At 50.3% G+C, this 22,300-nt stretch overlaps 1 protein-coding gene across 2 annotated transcripts in view; it reads right to left on the minus strand.

Annotated features, from left to right (window-relative positions):
• LOC123799205 (von Hippel-Lindau disease tumor suppressor) overlaps nt 1-22,300 on the minus strand; it is a 73,211-nt gene that overhangs the window by 32,238 nt on the left and 18,673 nt on the right. For both annotated transcript variants that reach the window (XM_087866791.1, XM_045808232.2), the window contains 2 exons: nt 18,333-18,515; nt 378-524 (listed from right to left, as the gene is read on the minus strand). In XM_087866791.1, the coding sequence (XP_087722917.1) occupies nt 378-524; nt 18,333-18,515 (330 nt within the window). The remainder of the gene's footprint in view (nt 1-377; nt 525-18,332; nt 18,516-22,300) is intronic.

The following is a 22,300-nucleotide window of genomic DNA, read 5'->3' on the forward strand; positions in this document are numbered from 1 at the left end:
ACACACAGCCGCGTCATTTTTAACAGTATTGTATTGTTCCGACTGCCCTGAATTTTACCAACCCCTTTGTCGTTTCCAATTTTTTTGCTACTATATGCTGAGCTGAATATGCTGATAGATAAAACATTTCCTAAAATACATTTCCTCTAAATTAAAAAAGTAAATTTAGAGACACCTGGGTGGCTCAGTCGGTTAAGTGTCTACCTTTGGCTCAGGTCACAATCCAGGGGTCCTGGGATGGAGCCCCACATCGGGCTCCTTGCTCAGCAGGGAGCCTGCTTCTCCCTCTGCCTTCTCCTTCCCCTGCTTGTGCTCTCTCTCTCTCTCTCTGACAAATAAATAAAATTTTTTTAAAAAATAAATTTAATTTAAAATACCTGGGCCTGGAAAGGCGGCTGGCCTCACGGACGGTCCCTTTTCCTGTTCATCTTCAGTGCTTCTTACAGAAGCTGCCAATGGCCTTCCTGGCTTCGCAGCATCCGGGAAGTCTAGCAAAGAAGACTTGATTTCAGGAACTGGTTTCCCTGAAACGAGGTAGAAAGAAAGAAAGTCACTATTACTCAGTGAAGTGGGGTAGCCATCAAGAGGCAGGGTGTACAAGTCAGAGACCTGGGCTCTATTCCTGGCTCCGCCTCGAATTCACTGTGGCCTCGTGAGTTCTTCCCCTCTTGGCCTCGGCCGCCCCATGAATGTAGTGGGGGGACAGGACAATATCCTGTGATCAGTCCAGCTCTGACATCGAGTCACACAAAACTGGCTTCCAATCCTACCAGCAGTGTGACCTTAGGCAAGACACTATCCTCTGAGCCCGTTTTCAGCTATAAACTGGAGAGGGTTGGGGCACCTGCATAGCTCAGTCGGTAAAGCGTCTGCCTTCAGCGTCCTGGGATCGAGTCCCACATTGGGCTCCCCGCTCAGCAGGGGGTCTTCTTCTCCCTCTCCCTCTGCCCCTTCCCCCCATCCCCTCACTCATGCTCTCTCTCGCTCGCTCACTCACTCTTGCTCTCCCTATCTCAAATAAATAAATAAATAATCTTTAAAAAAATAAAACAAAACGGAGAGGGTAATAATGACAGTATCTGCGTGCCTACCTCCCGGGGCTATTAAGAGGAAGGTAATGGGAACATAGACGTGAAAGGGCTTTGTAGACTATACATGTCCCTGAACACGTGAGGAAGTTCAGATATTTACTCCACCAAGTCCCTAGTGGAGCCCCTAAATACAAAAGTCTGGCAGTCCTACAGCTTCCCCTTCTACAAGCACGGAATCACGTGCATCCTTCCGCATCTTACAGACGGGGACCCTGCAAAGAAGCCCCTATGCCAACTGAGTGCCCAGCGTGCCAGACCTAGCTGTGCGTCCTTCAAATCTCACAAGCTGCTTCCATCTCGTCCCCATTAGAAATGAGGAAACTGAGGCCTGAGCAGGTTAAGTGGTTTGCCAGAGATCACATGGCCCAGGCAGGCAGGACTGGCTGAAGAAGCCTGGGTGGAGGCTCCCTGGTTCTAGAGAGGAATCCCTTCCCCTTTACACCAAGGTGGGAAACCCCAAACGTGCCGTGAGGGCATATCTACACCAGCTCCCGACCAGCTTCTCGGAGCCTGCGTGCACGCTGTGATACAGCTTCCTCTTGCCTCCTCCACCACTGTTCTGGAATCGGCTCCCCAAGCCGGCAGCCCCCTCCAGCTGGGGCAGCCCCCAGAGCCCTCCCCAGGCCACATCTCGCTAAACTACAAGTCTTGCCTTGTCACTTCCCTGTTTAAAGCCTTTATGACTTCCCACTGTCCAGGTGAATACACATTCTTCTCCCAAGTCCCTGTATCTCCCCATTACCTTCCAGACCAAACCCAAAGTCTACAGCCCTGCACTCAAGGCCCTTCACCCTCTGGTGGTCTGGGGCAGACCCATATTTGAAACCCGTATTTGAGAACCCCGGGGAAAGCCCCTGACTTGCTCGCACATATATCAGGTGGGGTGAGGACGAAACGTCTCCAGCCTTTGGGTGTCCCTCCAGTACCAATTCCACTGACAGGTAAACTGTGTCTCTCTCTCTAAACAAAACCGATTGTTACCAAGGGGCCAAGCTTTTCAAACCCAAGCTTTGCAACTAGAACAATAATGCCTAACAATGCATGGCACTATGCGTGTGTGGAACCAGACAGACTGATTTTCACGACAATCTCTGGCGGCTAACGGAATTGTCTGTATTTTATTTTTAAGCACATTGAGGGTTAGATAGGTGAAATGATTTGTCCCCAAACAACTGATAAGATTCAAACCTAGGGCTGGTTTCACCGCCCCTGCTGGACTTGCTCAGCATAAGTAGACACCACTGTTGTTTCCCCCCAGCCCCCCAGTCCCCTCTGCAGCTGGCACCACCCCATGGCTGCCTGCACAAAGCAGGAGAAAAGGGTGGGAACATGGGAAGAAAGGCTACAGGGAATGCACAGAAGTAGTAAGGAGGCGGAGTGGTGCATGATGGGTGACCTTCTCCTTTCCCGACAATGACTTAACATTATTATCTCTTAAATAAAATTATCTTACGGAAGAAGTTAGCAGGGCCGCCCGGCGGGCTCAGTTGGTGGAGTGTGTGTCTCTTGATCTTGGGGTGGTGAGTTTGAGCCCCAAATTGGGTATAGAGCTTCCTTAAAAATAAAATCTTTTTTTTTAAGATTTTATTTATTTATTTATTTATTTGAGAGAAAGAGTGAGAGAGAGCGCACAAGCAGTGTGGTGGGGAGGGGCAGAGGGAGAAGCAGGCTCCCCACTGAGCAGGGAGTCTGATGCCGGGCTCAATCCCAGGACTCCAGGATGATGACCTGAGCCAAGGGCAGATGCCCAACCCACCGAGCCACCCAGGCGCCCCTAAAAATAAAATCTTGAAAAGAAGAAGTAGCAGCACGGGTGAGCTCTTCAGAGTTCAGGCTCTGGGATGGAAGCCAGCTCCCCCACCTCCCAGCTCTGTTGACCTCACACCCCTTTCGTGAGGACTAAGGGACACAATGTGTATGACCTGCTTAGCTCCAAACACGGAACTTCATGGTCGTGCTATTAGATTTTTAAGTAATGGTTATCTCTTCAACAGCCCACATATTGAGTGTAAGGAGGGTAGGATGGGAGTCTTTCAGTTCTCATTTTACACAACTCTGAATCATTCACACTGTTTTCAAATTTTTTATTATATATGTTTTTTATTGTGGTAAAATACACATGACATAAATTTACTGCCTATGCCATCTTTAAGTCCACAGTTCAGTGGCATTACGTCCATTCACACTGTTGTATAACCATCACCGCCATCCACCTCCAGAACCTTTTCACGTTCCCAAACTGAGCTCTGTCCCCATTAAAAACCAACTTCCCATCCCATCCCCCACAGTCCCTGGCACCCACCATTCTACTTTCTGACTCTAGAAATGTGACCGCTCATTTAAGGTTTGTTTTATTTTTTTAAGATTTTATTTATTTATTTGTCAGAGAGAGAGCACAAGCAGGAGGAGTAGCAGGCAGAGGGAGAAGCAGACTTCCTGTTGAGCAAGGAGCCCGGTCCGGGACTTGATCCCAGGACCCTGGGATCATGACCGACCTGAAGGTAGACGCTTAACCAACTGAGCCACCCAGGTGCCCCTCATTTAAGTTTTTTAACTTGTGTGGGCATTTTTTTTAATTCACTTTAATAGCAACTACAAAGATGTATGTGTCTATCCATTGACACGGAAAGGTATTAATATGCCACTGAGTGACAACAGAGTTTACAGACTATGTAACCAGTTTTCTATAAAATATGTGTAAAAGTATAGAAGACATCTGTGTACAAAGAGAAAAAGAAGGTGAAGAACATATACGAAATGTGAACAGTGATTATTTCTGGGTAATGTGATTATCAATGATTTTACATTTTGGGGTAGGTTGGGTGGGTGGGTGGGTGGCTTTCCATTTATTCGCAACGTAGAATTTTTCAACAATGACCATGCATTGGTTGCAAAGTCAAGTATGTTTCCTAAGAAAAAAAAATCAGGAAGCAAGCTGGCTAGCTACAATAGTGACCAGAACTGAGTCTTCCAAGCCAGAGGGAGTCGCCATCTGCGCTGGGGAATCCATCTGACCCAGACTAGCAAGCTGGTAACCTCTACGTTCAGATCCGACTCACTTCTGGTTTTTGCCATCCACTGTTTGTGATGTGTTCTTGATATTTTCACTGTAAGTACTCTCACCACAACCCTGGAAGTAGCAAGTAAGGGACCCACCCGAGGAAGAAGGTGCAAGAAAGGAGCACTGAGGCAGGAAGGTGGGGCAGGCTGGGGCTGGATGCACACCCACAGCGGGGACCCCCAGGAGAACACGTGCTTTATTCCTTCCCATCTGGGGTCCCCAGGCACTCAGAAGTTTGTCCATGGGCCAAGCTGCCCCCACCCCATCCCCCAGGCCGAGGCCCTTCTGGCCAAAACTGAGAGACTCGGGGGGGGGTGTCCTCCCCAGCAGCAGCCATGCAGGTGGGGCCCATGGAGTCACACGCCTGTGCCTTGTGTGACACCACTGCGTTGATTCCATAGCCCTTGTGCAAAATGACACGATAAGCGAGCACCGGCTGTGAATGTGGATTGGTGAGTACAGCGAGGACAGAGCCACCTGCTCCCAGGCGGGTAGGACGTGAACCCTGTGTCCCTGCCCTCAAGAAGAAGGGGCCACCGCATGTCACTCAGAGTCCTCACCTTCCCTGCCCTCCCTCCCCTCTTTGGCCTGGGGCCTCTCCCAACACCCTCTGTCCACAAACCACCCCAAGGGGAGGATCTTGTGTTCTTCAAAGGCCCACCTCAGTGCTGTCCCAAGACATCTGTGGAGGAGGCAGAGGGCAGAGGACGCTCCTCTGGGCAAGGCCAGCTACAGCCTGGCCCCAGGTCCCCTCGCGCTGGCCGGGCCAGGCCTGCTGGTGCAGGGGACCTCAGACTGCGACTTCCCACAGAGGCCAGGCCACAACCAGAGGAGATGCTCCCAGCGGCACCGCCTTCCCGAAGGTCCTACCTGCACCCTGAACTGTCTGGGAACCCAGAAGCACCAGCATCTTCCCCTGTCTGAGGCCCGGCCGAGCCCTGGTTTCTTCATCTTCAAATGCGAGGGGCTGGGGAGGTATATCCTGGCCTGACCTTACGGCGGCAGCGTCCTATTGCTGGGGACTTTTTTTGAATTTCTCTTTCTGCACAAATCTTCGCCTCTCTGTCAGGACATATCTGGCAGGAACACTGAGGCCATCAGCCCATCTGTGGCTGACCGCTAGGGCCTCCACCCATGCAGGACATAAAAGGCTTCATTATGTTTTCATCCTAAGGAATAGTTCAGCTTTTCTCTTTGTTTTTCTTGTTCTTTCGCAGTGACACGCAGTGGCCTACAGCTGGCATGGGGGTCACGTGTCAGCACTCAGTGTGGGGGACCCCACACGGGGAGGGGAGAACTGTTCTGTGGCATCAGCAGGGCCTACCTGCCAGCACATTCCGGACTGACACCCACGCTCCCACCTAGTCAACCTCCAAGGGTCACATGCGCCACAGAGGTCAGCTGACAGAGCCCCACGTCAGGCCCACAGTGACAATGTGATTACAAATTTCAGTTTCCTGTGGAACCCCTGTCTCAGCATACTGGGAGTTTTCAGATGTATTTGAGGTGCTGACTATAAATAGAGGTACAGGGGGCGCCTGGGTGGCTCAGTCGGTTGAGCATCTGCCTTCAGCTCAGGTCATGATCTCGGGGTCCCAGGATCGAGCCCCCTGTGTCGGGCTTCCTGCTCAGTGGGGAGCCTGCTTCTCCCTCTCCCTCTGGAAACCCCTGTGATAGCCGGGCAGATACAACGCCCACTCTTTCAGGCTGCCACACCCAAGTGCTTATTGAAGTAAAAATAGAGTATCGATGACAGGATGGGGCAAAGGAAGCCAAAACATTAGTGAGAAAGGATTGTCACAAAAATTAAATCTCACCACAGGTTTCCTGTCTGCCAAGGTGAGACTGGCAGCAGGCTAGGTGACGTCACTCCTACTTGGGGCAGCCTCGTGCTTTTTTTCCCCTGAGATTACATTCTCGAAAAAACCAAAAAACAGCAACAAAAAAAACCCCACGATTCTACACACGTCAAGGTGATCCTGCAGATCATGAGATCCAAAACTATAAACTGTGATCAAAGAGTTGAAGCGAGCATAAGGGTGGGAAGCCCCCCTCCGTTTCCAGGTCCAGCCTCTGCGATCCCCACCCGTGTACTGAGGGCAAATTCCTTAAGCGTGAGCATCATTTGCGCCTATCTATGTGGTCAGGGTAATTACAACCCCTACGTCCTTGGACTGCCCTGGACTCAGTGGGACAAGGTATGTAAAGCCGCCAGCCTGAGGCCGGGGACAGGGCACACACTGTGCAAATGGCCGTCCTCTGCCCTCTCTCCCTACCCAAAAAGCACAGAAAGGACCTCTGATGCCCAACTTAGGGCCTGTGAAGGAAGCACTTGGGGTGAATGGCTACTGTCAGCATGTTAAATGCTCTAATGGAAACTGTGACTCTCAGCAGGCAGTGGCATGGTCTCAAAAGTCACAGTGGCTGTGGGGCAAAGTAATACGGGAACCCAGCAGGAGGAGAGGTGGGACCTGCTTCTGCCTGCCTGTACCACCAGCAGCCAACCTTGCCACACACGGGAGGACTGGTAGTTTGGGGTTCCCTCTGCCGGGACCCCCAGGGATGGGGAGGGGATGCCAGTGGTTGAAGTAAGGGTTTCAGTGGCTGTGAGCAGTGAGAGGTTGACATATAGTGTCTCAGAACAATTAAAACGGAGTCTGGATGTTTTTAAAAGTTTCCCAGAGGAACTTTCCAGAGGGATGAGAGTTGCATTTCAGGAACCAGGGGACAGAGATACCAGAGCCAAAGCATTTCTCTGTGTCCCCTTCACGGTTCACAGTGGGTGACAGGCCTGATTTCCTTTTCTCTCTGCTCTGTATTTCGGGATGTCCCACACTCTGTCTAATGAGCAAGAATCACTTATGCCATGGGAGCCAAATGATGAGCTCACAGCATTTCACATGCTTCCCATCAGTCAGGGTCGGGCTCACTGGCCAGGTAACCGTCCTGTCTCCTGTGACAAACACATTGAGGACCGTACCCTGAGTCCCACAGAGTAGCCGTGAGGATGAAATAAGCAAGCGCTCAACAGTGCTAAGCTATTATTCTCATTTACTGTGGTTATCACCACCACCCCCAACCCTAGCTCAGGCTCCGTACTAAGTACATGACCTATTTTTTTTTAAGATTTTATTTTCAAGTAATCTCTACATGCAACATGGGGCTTACAACCTGAGATCAAGAGTCACAGGCTCTACCAACTGAGCCAGCCAGGCGCTCCTAGACACAGCCTATTTAATTCAGATAACAGCTTTGGGGAAAAGGTTCAACTGATACCTTCGTTTTATATATTCGAAACAAGCGAAACCTAGAATAGTTTTTCATATGTTGCTTATTTTATACCCCACTTCCTTCTATTGAAAGGCTTATGCATGCTGAGCCCTTGGGAGAGAGGCCTGGGGTCTCCGCCGCAGCTGCACAGGGGCACTAAGCGCTGTGACAAACCCAGACACCAAACACTTGAGCAGAGGGGACTCTAACTGCCAATGAGGTCTTTCCTCAGTGAGCACAACCTGGAAATCCCTCCCTCCCTTCACACCCTCAGGATAAACAGTGATGTAATAATTGTATGTGCATTCTTACTCTTCAGGTGACTCATGAGGCTGTAATGGATCCTTCTAGAACAAATAAGTGACTCAGCCATAACTAGAGAACTCTGGTGCCAGCTGGCCATATCAGTGACAAACATAGCTTTCTGGGCCCTCTTTTTTCCTTTTCTTTTTAATCTCTGGACTGGACCCTCCTGGATATCCAAAGTTCAACACCGATACACACACACACACACACACACACACACACACACACACACCCCTCAAAACTCCCAATTCAAGCTAGACACAAAATTAGGCAAATCTGAGGGAATGACCTCTTAATTGACCTTCCTAATTGTTCTATCTCTGGTCCTCCATTGGACCTGTACTCCACCAGCTGCTAAAATGATTTACCCTTCCTCATTCATTCATTAATATTAGGGACTGGGGATGCCATCTATTATAAAAACTGACATGATCCCAACATTAAGCTAGATAAATAAGAGATTGCTAATTATCAACTGGGAGAAGTTCTCTGGTGAAAACTAACGACAGAGGGAGGGGCACCTGACAGACTGACTTACATGGTGTGGCCAGGGAAGGATTCTGTGAGCAGATACCATTTAAGCAGACTCAAACGAGAAGGATTAGCCATGGGAAGATGCAAGGGAGTTGGGAAGGGACCAGCATTCTAAGGAGAGCATATGTAAAGGTCCTGAGGCAGAAAACAGCGTGGTATATCTCCTCAGATGAAGGATGACCCTAGTGGCTGAGCTGCAAATGAAGAGGAAAGTAGCACAGACGAGGCAAAAGAGCTGGGCAAGCGTTAGACGATGTGAGACCCCACAGGCCATGGTTAGGTACAACCTTATCATCAAGTAACTGAAGTCACCCGTAGGCGAGACATTGCTTACCAAACAGTCCTTTGCTCCCTCCCATACCCAGCCTCCCTTGCAATTAAGCTGGGGCCACATGACTGGCTCTGTCCAACGGTTTTAAGTGGACATGCTACCATCACTTTCTGGATGAAGCAAGGAAGAGCCAGTGAGCCTCTTTGAGGCCCCTCTTCCCCAGCCACACTGACCCCAGAAGCCATGTGTCCCAGAAGACAGAGCCAGCTCCAAGAACGCAGGAGGCAGCACCGAACTTCGAGATATCAGTGTGTTGTGTTGAACGACAAGGCTTCAGGGTCTGTCTGTGACTGCAGCATAACCTGCCTATCCTGGTTAATGGATGATCTCGATATGTGTTCAAAACTTGCAACCCAGAGGAGCCCCGTTACACTAGCTTAGCACGGAGCACGGGTTCAGTAAGGGCCAGTCCCTTTCATTCCAGCTCACACCTTCCCTCTCTAAAAAATTGGGGATTGATTTAGATGCATCGCCTCTGCGCTCTGTTCATTCCCAAATCCCCACAGTGATTAAAGCCTTGCTCTGTTCCAGCGGAGTAACTAATGTGTGGAAGGAAAGTCAGGTGACCTGTCCTGAGCCACGCACCACTAACTTTTAAAAACCTCACCATCTCTTATGTTTTGCAGCTTCCTGGTTTATGAGAATAATAGACAGGGCAATATGTGAACCTATTTTTCAGAGGGGAAAAGTGAGGCCTGATGCCATTTAGTGACCTACCCCAGTAGGGTTGGGGATCAAGCAGACTTGGGTCCCCACCCTGGCCCAACACTTACTAGCAATGTGGCTTTTGGCATGTTAGTTAATCTTTGAGCCTCAGTTTCCACATCTATAGAATGGGGACAAAAAGATTTATGAGGTAAAATGTCTACCTGGCACATATTAGGTGCTAAATACAAGTTATAACTAGAACCAGTTAGGAGGATTCCTGGCCTGGGCGGTCTTGGCCAAACACAGTGCCACCTTCGGGGCAATTCTCCAGTGGCCCTGAATCCGATCCATGTGTTGTTCCCTAGCTTGGAAAAGGCACAGATATTGGGAAGCCTTCCAAGAGAGCAAACACACCAGCCCTGTCCGGCCCTTTTACAACAGCTCAGGCTCTTGGGGAGAGAAGGAGATCATTCTCTTCCATTTCACTTTAGGCGGTAGCCAAAAATTCCCCATTCAGTGAGAGCCCGGGTCCAGGAAGGAAATGACTCTGGCTGAGGCACCAAACCAAAAGTTAGAAAACATCAAGATTGCACAACCAAAATGACACTGTGTGGAAACTGCAAAAGCCAAAAGAAAACTCCCAGGATGGTGGTAGCCACAGGAGGAAAGATAAAACCCTGGTCACCTCCCAATCCCTTCAGATTCCAGAAGCTCCTTGCGCTCCTACTCAGAACCTCACAGGCCCCTACTGCAGACAGCAGCAGAACAGTGGCCCACCTCAGGCACAAGCCCTCCAAAATCTTCCCTCTCCTCCCTGAGACAGCAGCCTTTTGACTACGGCCTGCGAAGCCTTGGGTGGCCTGACCCTGCACCCTGCCCTCTCCCCAGGCTCAGCCCACTGCACTGTCCTCTTGCTGAGGCCCCGGTGGCCTCTGTTTCGGTCCTCAAACGTCACCCCTTCCCACCTCCAGGCCTTTGCATGTGCTGTGCCCCCTGCCTAGAAATGATCGCATGGTCCCTCACTCACTAGTCTCACTTGTCCTCCTGGTGGAGGCTCAGGCTTTGCTTCCTCAGGGAAGCGTCCCTCGATGAGAGCAAATCCTGCCCTCTTCCACCTCACCCTGTGGTTGGTTATGGTCCCCGTGTCATCCTCCCGGCAGGATGTGTCTCCCCCACTAGATTGCAGGCCCCCTGAGGTCTAGGACCCCGGCTGTATTTTTCTGCTGTGTCCCTAGTGTCCAGCACATAGAAGGAGGCACTTGATAAATAGTTCTTCAGTTCATTATTGACTCTCTGGCCCAGCTTCCATACGCCTAACTTGCTGTGGGGAGGAAGGAGGCAGAGTCATAGCTCCCAGCGCAGGCACACCTGGTCTCCAGCCTTCCAGACCTAGAGCCATCTGATCCTCGCCATCGGCACGCTCAGCTCCCAGGCCTGGCATGGTGGCATTTAACCAGCTCTAGAGTTCAGCAGCGATGACAGCTGGTCTGCCTTTGGCTGGAAGCCGCAGCGCCGACACTGTGGCCTCTGCCTTGATTCCTACTCCCACGCGCCCAAGATGCTAGAACTCAGGCTCTGGAGCCTGGCACATAGTCCCCTCCTAAGTCCGGCAGTCAGGAAAAGTCCCTCTCGGAAGTGGGACCTTCATGTTTTGAGCCCCAAGGTGATGGTTACCCTGGCCCCTTGAGTCAGACTCTTTTGATGCTGAATGCTGACCTGACCATAAAAATCTGCCCCTGATCTCCCAGTCTCTCCATCACGAAGCTCCCTTGAAATGCCCAGCAATTTCACCATGGTCACCATTTCACTAGAGCAGTGAGTCCCACAATGTGTTGGTTCCGTGGGACTATTTATAAGCATCAAATGAAAAGGGGTTCCATGGTCAAATATAAATGGAAAACACTGGCCTAAATAGATCTCTTTGCTGCAGGACTTATCAGTGCCTTAATACGATGGTTTGCATTATGAGTCTCCAAAGGTAGGAGGCACTGATACAGCATACAGGATTTTCCAAGTTTAGTTATTCATGAATTCTTTGTTTGCAGGGGGCGTATCTTGCTGGAGCACTCTTCTGAGGCACGTGGTTTGGGAAATGCTACTCTAGAGTATGATTCGCCCTGCAGATGCCTTATACACACAGTACTTTCCCCATTGCAAGACATCTGTCAACCAGGACACACAGATGACATTCCCCTTCCTGTCATGACCCAGAGATTAGGGCTTCATCCAAGACCCAGCTCTTCCCTGTGGGCTTAGCAGAGCCTGGAGCTCTGATAACATCCATGGAGGACTACTTTACAACTGGTCTTCACCCAAAGCTGGGAGGTGAAAGTAGAGAGAACGGGGTAAAAAAGAGCAAGAGAATGGACGACTTCCTCTTATAAAGTGGAGAATCAATAGGCATTACCTAGAGCTGAATGGAAAAAGAATCAAATGTAAGGATGTTCATTAAACATTGCAACAGCAATCTACAGAGGAACTAAAAATCGTGATATAAATGTACTAGAAACGGAGAGGAGTTGTGTACGAGCTGAATCCTCCTCTAGGAAGTCAGTGGATAATATTTAAATTAATAAATATGAAAAGGACAATATAAGCACCTTATTTAGAGATAGTAGCGATATGGCAGAAATGCCCAGTCCCCCTGCCCTCCCACATTCTAGAAGTTTTAGCTAGACATATGGCTGCCTGGCTAAAAACTACATTTCCCAGACCAGCAGGAAGTGGGCTGTGGAAGCCGAGCAGCCCTCTGTAAGGGCAGCCTCTCTTCAGGTCCTACTTCAGACGAGGCCACGGAGAACAATGAACAGAGAAGCCCCCCCAACGCCTGCTCCCACCCCTCACCCCACTTGTAAAAACACAGACCCAGGACCCCACCACCCCTGGAGTTTCTGAATCAGCAGATGAGGTGAGATCCAAGAATTTGCATCTCTAATGAGTTCAAGGAGATGCTGATGCTTAGAAGTCTGGGGACCACACTTTGAGACTCCCTGATCTACGGAAAAGCACAAGGGGATGTTTATGGATCAAGCCAACAACTTCCTCCCCTGCCCGGGAGGGACCTTCACAACCCCTGCTCAGCCAGACTTGTCAACTGCGACCCACGAGCGGCTACAACATGTTTCTCGTTTCACATGGGAGAGTTCTGATTGTGGCTTCCTGTTCAGATACCACCACTGGGTTCTGGGTGTGCTGGGGGGAGGGTAGCGGATAACTTCTCTTTGGTGGAGAGGTACTGGACCATGGGGAGCTGGTACTGAAGCACAGGATCACCCACAGATCCTGGGCCTCAAGCTCAAGGAAGAAACTGATTAGGACCTCTGGCCTGTCTCCCTTGTGGAAAGGGTGAGCGTGTTTTAGGTGTGAGAAGACAGCTGCATATGGATATTTGGGTGACCCAAAGGGGAGAATTATAGAGAGACTGCTGTCCCTCCAATATTTATTCCCTCCTCCTCTAGAGTAATAGAAGCTTTCATTGCAGGGCACCTGGGTGGCTCAGTTGGTTAAGCATCTGCCTCCAGCTTAGGTCACGATCCCAGGGTCCTGGGACAGAGCCCCGGATCGGGCTCCCTGCTCGGCGGGGAGTCTGCTTCTCCCTCTCCCTCTGCTGCTCCCCCTGCTTGTGCTCTCCTGCTTTCTCTCTGTCAAATAAATAAATAAAATCTTTAAAAAAAAATGAAGAAGAAGAAGATTTTGTTGTGCACATAACCTCCCAGCTACAGATTACATTTCCCAGCCTCCCCTGCAACTGGGTGCTGCCACGTGACTAGGACCTGGCCAATGGCTTGGAAGGCAAGTTAGGTGTGCAACTTGCCCTCCAAGCCCTTTGTGACAGCTGGAAGGTGCGTGAGAGGGTCAGAGTAGTTATGTCAGGTGTGAGTGGCAGCGAGGTATCCAAGACAGCAGAGCATTACAAAAACAAACAAACAAACAAACAAAAAACCTGATCCCTGATACCATGAAGCTGCCCATTCAGCCCTGGGCAGCTTGGACCATCACCAGAGAGAGAAATAAAGGTCTGTCTTATTTAAAATGTCACTGTTGTCTGCCCTTAGTGACAGCAGTGAGCCAGAAATGTTAATACAGACAAGTACCGAGAAACGGCTCAAAGAATAAAAAGCGGTTGAGAGAAAGACAATTATCACCCGGTTTCACTTCTATGTGGAACATAAGCAATAGCACGGAGGGCCATAGGGGAAGGGAGGGAAAACCGAAGGGGAGGAAATCAGAGGGGGAGACAGACCATGAGAGATTCTGGACTCTGGGAACCAAACTGAGGGTTTCGGGGTGGGGGGATGGGGTAGCCTGGCGATGGGTATTGAGGAGGGCACGTGTTGTAGTGAGCACTGGGTGTTACATGCAACTGATGAATCACTGAACACTGCATCAAAAACTAATGACGTACTATACCGTGGCTAACAGAACATAATTTAAAAAGGGGGGGGGATTGACCCTGGCAAACAGAGTTGCCAGAGGAATGGGTGGCTGGGGTAGTAAGCCTTCTGTGCTAATTTATTCTAATTCTTGTAACATTTAGTGTTAGGAGTGTGACAAACAGTGGTCTTGGCAATGAGGGCCAAGAAAATATGAAGGAACCAAGATCCACAGACCCAGCTCTTTACACAACTGCACCAGCAGCCACCCTCAGAACTTGATTTCAAGAGACCAGACGCAGTGTGGCCCCCAGCGGACCCCACGCGCCACCTTTCAGTTCAGAAGGCCTCTGACATACAAGTCTCCGAGGAAGCCAGTTTACATCTAGGACGTCTGGTGTGTGTGGTTTTCAACCACGGTTTTATCTAATCTCTTCTTTTTTTTTTTTTTAATTTAAAATCAATTAATTAACATCTAGTGGATTATTAGTTTCAGAGGTAGAGTTCAGTGATTCATCAGTGCACTTAACAGCCAGGGCTCATTCCATCATGTGCCCTCCTTGATGCCCGTCACCAGTTACCCCTTCCTCCCACGCCCCTCCCCTATCAAGTCTGTTCTTAAAGCCCTCTAAGAAGTGGTCGGCAGAAGTTGGGTCCTCAAACTGCCGGAAGCAGCTAGCAAGTTCCCAAACAATCTTCCGCAAGTTAATGAAAAATAAGATTTAACTAATGTTATGATTAGGGAAGGGAAAGTGGCTTTGACTAGTTGGACTCCAGAAACTTAAAATGCTTCACGCGTACAGAATATGCCGTGTTCACCTCCACAAAGGGGAAGAGATTTATAGCACTTTTTTTTTTTAACCAAAGAAAAAAACAAGATACAGAAAGGTTAAGTGTCCTGCCTGAGGACACAACGCGGTGGGAGCAAACAAGCAGGCTCTCCTCGAAGAACAGCCAGGGGATTTGTGGCTGTGGAAACAAGTTTCGGTCTCTCTTCCTCCGGCAAATTTAATCAGCAGGGCTGAGGCGGGGGGGGGGGGGGGAGGGGGGGGGAAGAGGTTTGGGGAACAAAGGTAGACCCCCAGAGTCCTGACAGGTAGGCGGCTGCCGGACCGGGACAGCAGGGGTCTGAGTCAAATTCTAAACTGAAGAGAGGCTGACAGAAAACCGTCGCTGTTGCCTGGAAACCCAAACACCGGTCAGGGAGGTTTCTGTGAGAAAAGCTGCGAACGAGGGCGCTGGATCCAGACACGCCTGGGTGCGCCCTCCGTCTCTACCCATGGCCAGACTTGTGCCCTTGGGGGAGTCGCTTAGCCATTCTCGGCCTCCGTTTCCTCAGGTGGAGAAGGGGCTCCTTAGAACACCCACCTCGAGGTGCTGTTGGGAACAAGCTCCGTGCCTGGCACATGGAAAGTGCTCAGTCACTGTTAGCTTAAACCCAAGTGTCACGCTGCCATGAGTATGTTTCTTTAAAGCTGGCACTATATTGTTTGTTGACCTCAAATCGTTAAGAATATGTTCCAGATTAGTCAACAGTCAGGTTTTGACGTCAACGGCAAGTTGCTATGTCCAACCAGAGGCCTTTCCCAATCCCTGGTACTTGTCTGCTTTCGGGGCTCGGGACACCCCTGCAACATCTCAGCCACTTGGGAGAGACAAAGCCAGGGTGTGCTGCAGGCCCACCCTGCTAGCCCCCTCCCCAGAGAAGACTGGGCTGGAAACCTGGGCCCCTGGATTCTGACAGCACTGGATCCAGCGGCATTACCCCTCCAGCAGCCCCCCTCCCTCCTTGCCTCTTTTCCAGCCCATTAGGAGTCTATCATTAATTCTCTCAAAATGTGAAAATTATTTGAGGACACATTCGGTGCTAATTGTTTCTCCCCATCTACCACGTGCCAGGCTCTGGGGATGCAGAGAAGCCAGGGTCTGCACACGGCTAAAAGGGGCAGGTGCCAATCGCACCAACCAGCTGAAATGCTGCAAGGTCCGAGGGATGATGGGGGGCCACGGTACCATGAATGTCCAAAGAGGGCTCCGACGTCATCCAGCCCACTTCCACTGGACAAAAGCGGGGAGACTAAAGCCCAGGGAAAGGGAGGGACCTGCCCATGTAACAGCAGACGGCTGAAGCCGTCCTGCCTACCCACTCCACTGTGAAACCACGGGCACCCCCGGCTGACCAGGATGAAGACCTGGCCTGGGGGGAATGTGAGGGGAGGGTTGTTGTCTGACAGGACTGAAGGGAATCTTGGGACAGAAGAGCTGGTGGGGCAGGAGTTGTTTCAGGAAGTTCCAGAGTTGGGGAGGGGGGTGCTGGGGACTGAACAGACCATCCTTCCCCAGTCTGAGGAAAACAGTGAGCTTGGGTAGGCGGCCAGACAGGAGCAGAGGCTGCAGAAGTTTAGGGGTGGCTGTGTCTGGAGATGTGCCCTCTCTTGACTTAGAGATTACACAGTTGGGGCAAGTCTCATGCTGGTGCATCACTCCCTGCGTGTGAGCAGGACCTTCCGTCCCCACAACCTGCCCCCAGACAGGGACTCCTGCCATGAGAGGAACTGTCCTTCATCTAGTGAGACCTGTGTCCCTGGATATCCTAAATCTCCGACAGTCGCTAAGTGGCTAAGGGCAAGAGAAGGTCCTGCTCCCCCACTGGCCTTCTATGCCCAATGTGATCTACCCCTATGGTGCCCCCGAAAGCCTGGTTTGGGTTTCATCTCTAGATCCCCCACCTACAGGGCCACCCCAACGTCCCCTGTTCTCCTGACATCTCTGAGGGTAGAGCCCTCTAAGCTCCCATCCCTCAGTTCCTTGCTTTAGATCCCACCACCCCTCCTCCTGGAAGCCCTCCATGATTCTAGAAGGCCTGAGGTACAATCAGGAAAGTGCTGAACCTGGGTCTATTGATTCAGCCATGTTAATCCCAGCCCAGGAACCCCAGACAGAACAACACCAGGGCCCACACTGGGTCTTCTTCAGGTCTCTGGGGCTCAGAATGTACTGCTCTCTACCTCCCACACTAGCTCTATGCTGCTTCCATCAAAGCCCCAAGCTCTTCCTGGGCTCTCTTACCACAACTTTTCACATGGCTGTCTTCTTTCCATTCCTCCTCAAACTGCCCTTCTGTGACTAACATGTTCTAGGGGGCTCTCCTACCTGGTCCCTCCAACCCATTATTTTTCTTTATTTTCCAGTCTATTGACTATAGCTTCATAAGACTATGTTCTCCATGAGAGCAAAGGACCGTCGCTTTGCCCATCGCCGTATTCTAGAAACGAGGATGGCACCAGACACTGGGCAGGTGCTCAGAAAGTACCTATCAAAAGATTGGCTCGCTGCCCCCCTACTGAAGGGGTCTCTTTGGGGACATGAGGAGGAACGGGGGGCCTAAATGGAGTAACCATAACCCCCCCCCACCTTCTGCTGAGCACTGGCTGAACACCAAGCACCTGACATAATTCTACCTCTTCAACTTTACAGCCACTCCTCATGGTAGGGAAAAATTATTACCGGCTATATATGTTCCCACCATGTTGTCATAGTGGATAGGAGGATAATTTGGTAATATTGATACCAATATCAGTCAAAACTTAAAATACACAAACTTTCAACCCAGCCATTCCAATGCTAAAAAAGTCATCCTCCAGCTAGACTGACACATGTGCAAATATGGTGCATACGTCTAACGGTACAATACTGTGTATGAGAAAAAACTAAGAAGCAACCTAAACACCTACCAGTAGGGGTGAGGTAAATAAATCAGGGCATGTCTATCAAAGGAACACGATGCAGTTATTAAAAGAATGTGCTAGGGGCACCTGGGTGGCACAGCGGTTAAGCATCTGCCTTCGGCTCAGGGCGTGATCCCGGTGTTCTGGGATCGAGCCCCACATCAGGCTCCTCTGCTATGAGCCTGCTTCTTCCTCTCCCACTCCCCCTGCTTGTGTTCCCTCTCTCGCTGGCTGTCTCTATCTCTGTTGAATAAATAAATAAAATCTTCAAAAAAAAAAATGTGCTAGGGACGCCTGGATGGCTCAGTCAGTTAAGTGTCTGCGTTTGGCTGGGGGACCCTGGGATAGAGCCCCGCATCCAGCTCCTTGCTCAGCGGGGAGCCTGCTTCTCCCTCTCCCTCTGCCTGCCTCTCCCCCTGCTTGTGCTCACGCTCTCTCGCTCTCTCTGGCAAATAAATAAATGAACTAAGAAAGACAGAAAGAAAGAAAAGAAAAGAGTGTGCTAGTGAGGCCCCTGGTGGCTCAGTCAGTTAAGCGTCTGGCTCTTGGTTTCAGCTCAGGTCATGATGTTAGGGTCCTGCGACCAAACCCCACTTCGAGCTCCACCCTGGGCATATGCTTATGATTCTCTCTCTCTCCTTCTGCCCGCTCTAAACAATAAATAAATAATAAATCATTTTTATCGTAGACTTTTTTGGATTTCTATATATAGCTATTTTTTAAATCATTCTTTCTTTCTTTCTTTTTGGAAGAGAGAAGCAGAATTTGAAAGGTACGAAAGAACTCACTGTAAAGTCTCTCTCCGACATCTTGATCCCTGGCCACGCAACCCCTTTCCCACAGGTAACCACCATTACGGATTTCTTAGGTGGATGGTAAATGCTTTCATTTAAATTTTTTTCGAAGATGAAGCAAAGTTCCTGTGCCGCGCGTGCGGCCCTTGCTGACACCTGCTCTCGGGCGGCTGCCCGGGCCGCCGTGGTTACTCACAGTTCAGGATGATCTGGGCTGCGCGGTAGAGCTGCAGGCGGCGCAGGAGGTCCACCAGCTGCTGGACGGTGGCCTGCCGCATGCCCCACCACCACAGCAGCTCCCGCGTGATGCTCACGCCCTGCACCCGCTCCATCGACTTGATCTTCCGCAGCTGCGTCAGGTCTGTGATCACGTAGGAGGCTGCAAGGCAAGCCAGAGGCTCTGCTTAGCATCAGAAAGCCAGTGCCTCCGGCACAGGTTCCCCAGGCTAGCGGGCTTTGTCTGCAGTAGCTTCTCACTCGCTCCCCCCCCCCCATCACACCTGAAATTCCACCTTTAGCTGGCCTCCATCCAGCCCAAGGTATAGCGCTGACTCCACTAGGCAGCCGTGGACCAGAGCATCCACTACCCTGGAGTGCAAATATCAACTAGCAGGGGAGGCAACTAGAAGAGAAGCTCCGAGCAAACAGGGAGTTTTATCTGTTCTGTCCACTCTTAGGTCCCCAGAACAGAGATCAGCACCTGACACAGAGTGGGGGCAAGGCCAGGCCCAGGGGCAAAATTTAAGGAGGTGCTCACTCTCAGGGCTGGTCCTGCACTCTCAGAAGCTGGAGAGTAGGTGCCTCCTTAAATTCTGCCCTGGGCATCTCATTCTCCCCACCCTAGGTCCCAGCCCTGGCAGTGGGAAATGAATGAATGAATGAATGAATGAATGAATGAATGAATGAATGAATGAACGAACGAACCAACCAACTAGCCAAGTAACTAATGAAGGAACCCATGGCCCAGCATCCTCACAGAACTGTTGCAGGGATCAAGAGAGCCCATGCATCTAAAAGCAATTTGCCAACTCTGAAACACTACAAAATTTGCAGGGCTCTGCCACTGGCAATACTAAATATAAAGCATTCCTCCTTCACATTTTTCATTATAAAATTAATGGTTGTTCACTAAAGAAAACTTGGAAAACAAAGGGGAAAAAAACACAATAAAACAAGTTACACAGCATCCCACTAGGGTACTTCCCCTTTCCCAAACCCTCCCCACCCCTCCGCACAGGAGCCCTTCTAGACCAGTTGCTGCTGGCCTGTGAGATTCTGCATCCTGCCCTCATTTATTAACATTATACGACAAGCATTTCCTGAGTTGTTACAAGCTCTTCATAAATGGCATTTTGAATGGTCATATGTATTCCACTGAATTTACTAAAGTGAGGGGGCTTTTTTTTCTTCTTAAGTCAGAATAAAAGAATCACACTTCAGATCCAGAATTTCAGAAATCGTGGAACAGGAATCCGTGTGAGCATCAAGTCATTCGTTCCTTCATTCTGCGGAATATTATTGAGCACTTCCGTGCTCCAAGCCTGTCGCAAGCTCCAGACATACTGTGGTGAGTAAACCAGAAGCCCATGGAGATTTCTGTTTGAAAAATACAAACATAGGGGCGCCTGGGTGGCACAGCGGTTAAGCGTCTGCCTTCGGCTCAGGGCGTGATCCCGGCGTTATGGGATCGAGCCCCACATCAGGCTCTTCCGCTATGAGCCTGCTTCTTCCTCTCCCACTCCCCCTGCTTGTGTTCCCTCTCTCGCTGGCTGTCTCTATCTCTGTCAAATAAACAAATAGAATCTTAAAAAAAAAAAAAAAATACAAACATAAGTGAATAGAGTAGGGAAGGGGACCACATGACAAAGGGCCTCGAAAGCCAGGCTATAGTGTTTGGACTCACTCCTAACAGCCACAGACACTTTGGAAGAGCTCAGAGCCAGGGAATGACATGATCACATTGCACAATCCCCTCCCTCTGGAGGAATGGGGAAGATTGAAACAGCCTTCTGAAGAGAGAAAGCCTGTTCAGGATGGAAAGTTCTCAGTTGCAACTTTAGTCACTGGAAACCCCAGGACAGATTCCTGGTCAGTGGGAAGTGATGTCAGCAGGGTCAGGGGCTGCTTCCAGGAGCTGAGAGAAAAGGGTGAGGGAAGAGGAAGGAACACCTCCCCCGCACCCTCTCCCTGCCCCCTTCCCTGCACCCCTTCCCTTCACACCAGGCTGTTCACTGGCACGCCTCCCACTCTTCAGAGGCAGCGTGATGTAATGGGAAAAACAGAAGCCCCGGTGTGATGTTCCCCCCACAGCCTCGTGTTTTCCTTACCCGCGAGAGAAGTAGGAACTAAGCCCTGAGGTGCCTTGCAGTTCACGCGGTCCCGAGACATCGATGTAGCTTAAGGTAGCAATCTATCAACATTTAACCAGGCCCTTAAAACGGGGTCAAGATAGAGATCTTGGGGCAGTGAGTCACTGCCACGGACCCTGTGAAGTTCCTAGCTCTCTTCTCAACACACACAAGAAAAAGCTGATGATTACAGAAGATCTGGCTACCAGGACAAAATCAAAGTCCCCATGATCACCCCTCTTGAAGGAACCCAAGACAAGCACGGTCATACTTCTGCTTCTATTCTTTCAGACTTTTCTACAGATATAAAAATATATACCTCTATCAGCAGGACAGTACAATGGTGGTTCAGGGCCCAGATTTTGGATTCTGAGGCCTGGGTGCAAATCCTATCCTGATACTTACTTGCTGTGTACTTGGGGAAGGCCCTTCACCTCTCCCTATGCCTCAGTGTCCTTATCTGCCAATGAGAATAACCACCGCACCTGCCTCAGAAGTTGTTGCGAGGATCCAATTAGTTACATAGACAGATGTACTTGGAATAGGGCTTCGTACATAGAAAGTGCCCCATAAGTGCTAGCTATCATTATTAAACCAACTACACTCTACGAAAACATGTTTCTGTCCCCTGTGGTTGCCACCACGTGGGACCATCCCTCCAGGTCTGAGTCCCTGAATCTTGCAGGAGTTCAACCAAGAGTAGAAAATCTTGCCCAGGTTCAAAGCCCTCTGGACACAGCCTCCTGAAATGACCCACCCTCTGGTCAAATGACCCTTGTCAGGACTAATGGGAGAGAAAACACTAAGGAACTTCCACACAACATGTCCCCTAAGCCTCTCGGCAAGTCACCCCCATGTTATGGATGAGGACACAAAAGGCTCAGAGAGAGGCAGTGATTTGCCCAAAATCACACAGCTGGACAGGGACAAAGCAGGGCTATGTACAAAGCCTCCACACCCCTTGGAATACACCTGGGTGGAGGAAGCTGTAAGGAGCCTGTTTTTCCCCGAAGGGCAAAAATGGATGGAGCTGTGATCATAGGGAAAGGAACAGGAAGCAGCCACAACATCTGCCAACAATTGTCAGATTCAAAAAGCACACATATGTGGGGCCATGTGATTTTCTAAATCACTTGAAGAAGGATCTTCCCACCGCACCGCCCAGTACCACAATTGGCCCTAAGGGACCATCTGTTCTAAATGACTCACAGAAGCAGAGACTCTTTAGAGATGGAAGGACAATGGTGATCACCAGTTCTGATGAAGAGAAAGCCGGGCGGTGCTGTGGCTTGGCAAGGAGCAGCTAAATGGGGCCATGGCTAACTCCCAGCCCAGCGAGCCCCAACCCAACATGGAGAGCTGGGTGACCATGGGCTCAAAGCCATCTCGGTGGGGGAGAAGTGCACACGCCCCATGCCCTCCCCACTTCTACATCCTTCAGCTCATCATTTATTCAAGTGCTTACTGAGTGTCTGCCCACTGGCCAGGCACTGTGCTAGGCTCTGGGAATACAGGTGTGAACTAGATGGGTGAGGTCCCTGGCCTCACCATGCTTACGTTCTCCAGGGAGACAGAGACATAAAATAAATAAGGAACAAGGTAATATCAAAGTTTGTTAAGAGGAACAGTGGAAATAAAACAGTGGTGGTACAGACAGTAACAGTGGGGCAGGGGAGGCCTCTGGAATAAGAAGTATGAACTGAGGGGCGCCTGGGTGGCTCAGTCGTTGAGCGTCTGCCTTCGGCTCAGGGCGTGATCCTGGCGTTATGGGATCGAGCCCCACATCAGGCTCCTCTGCTATGAGCCTGCTTCTTCC

This window comes from Ursus americanus, chromosome 14, assembly GCF_024610735.1.
Source record: "Ursus americanus isolate L20-20 chromosome 14, mUrsAme1.1.p, whole genome shotgun sequence".
NCBI classification, from domain to species: Eukaryota; Metazoa; Chordata; class Mammalia; order Carnivora; family Ursidae; genus Ursus; species Ursus americanus.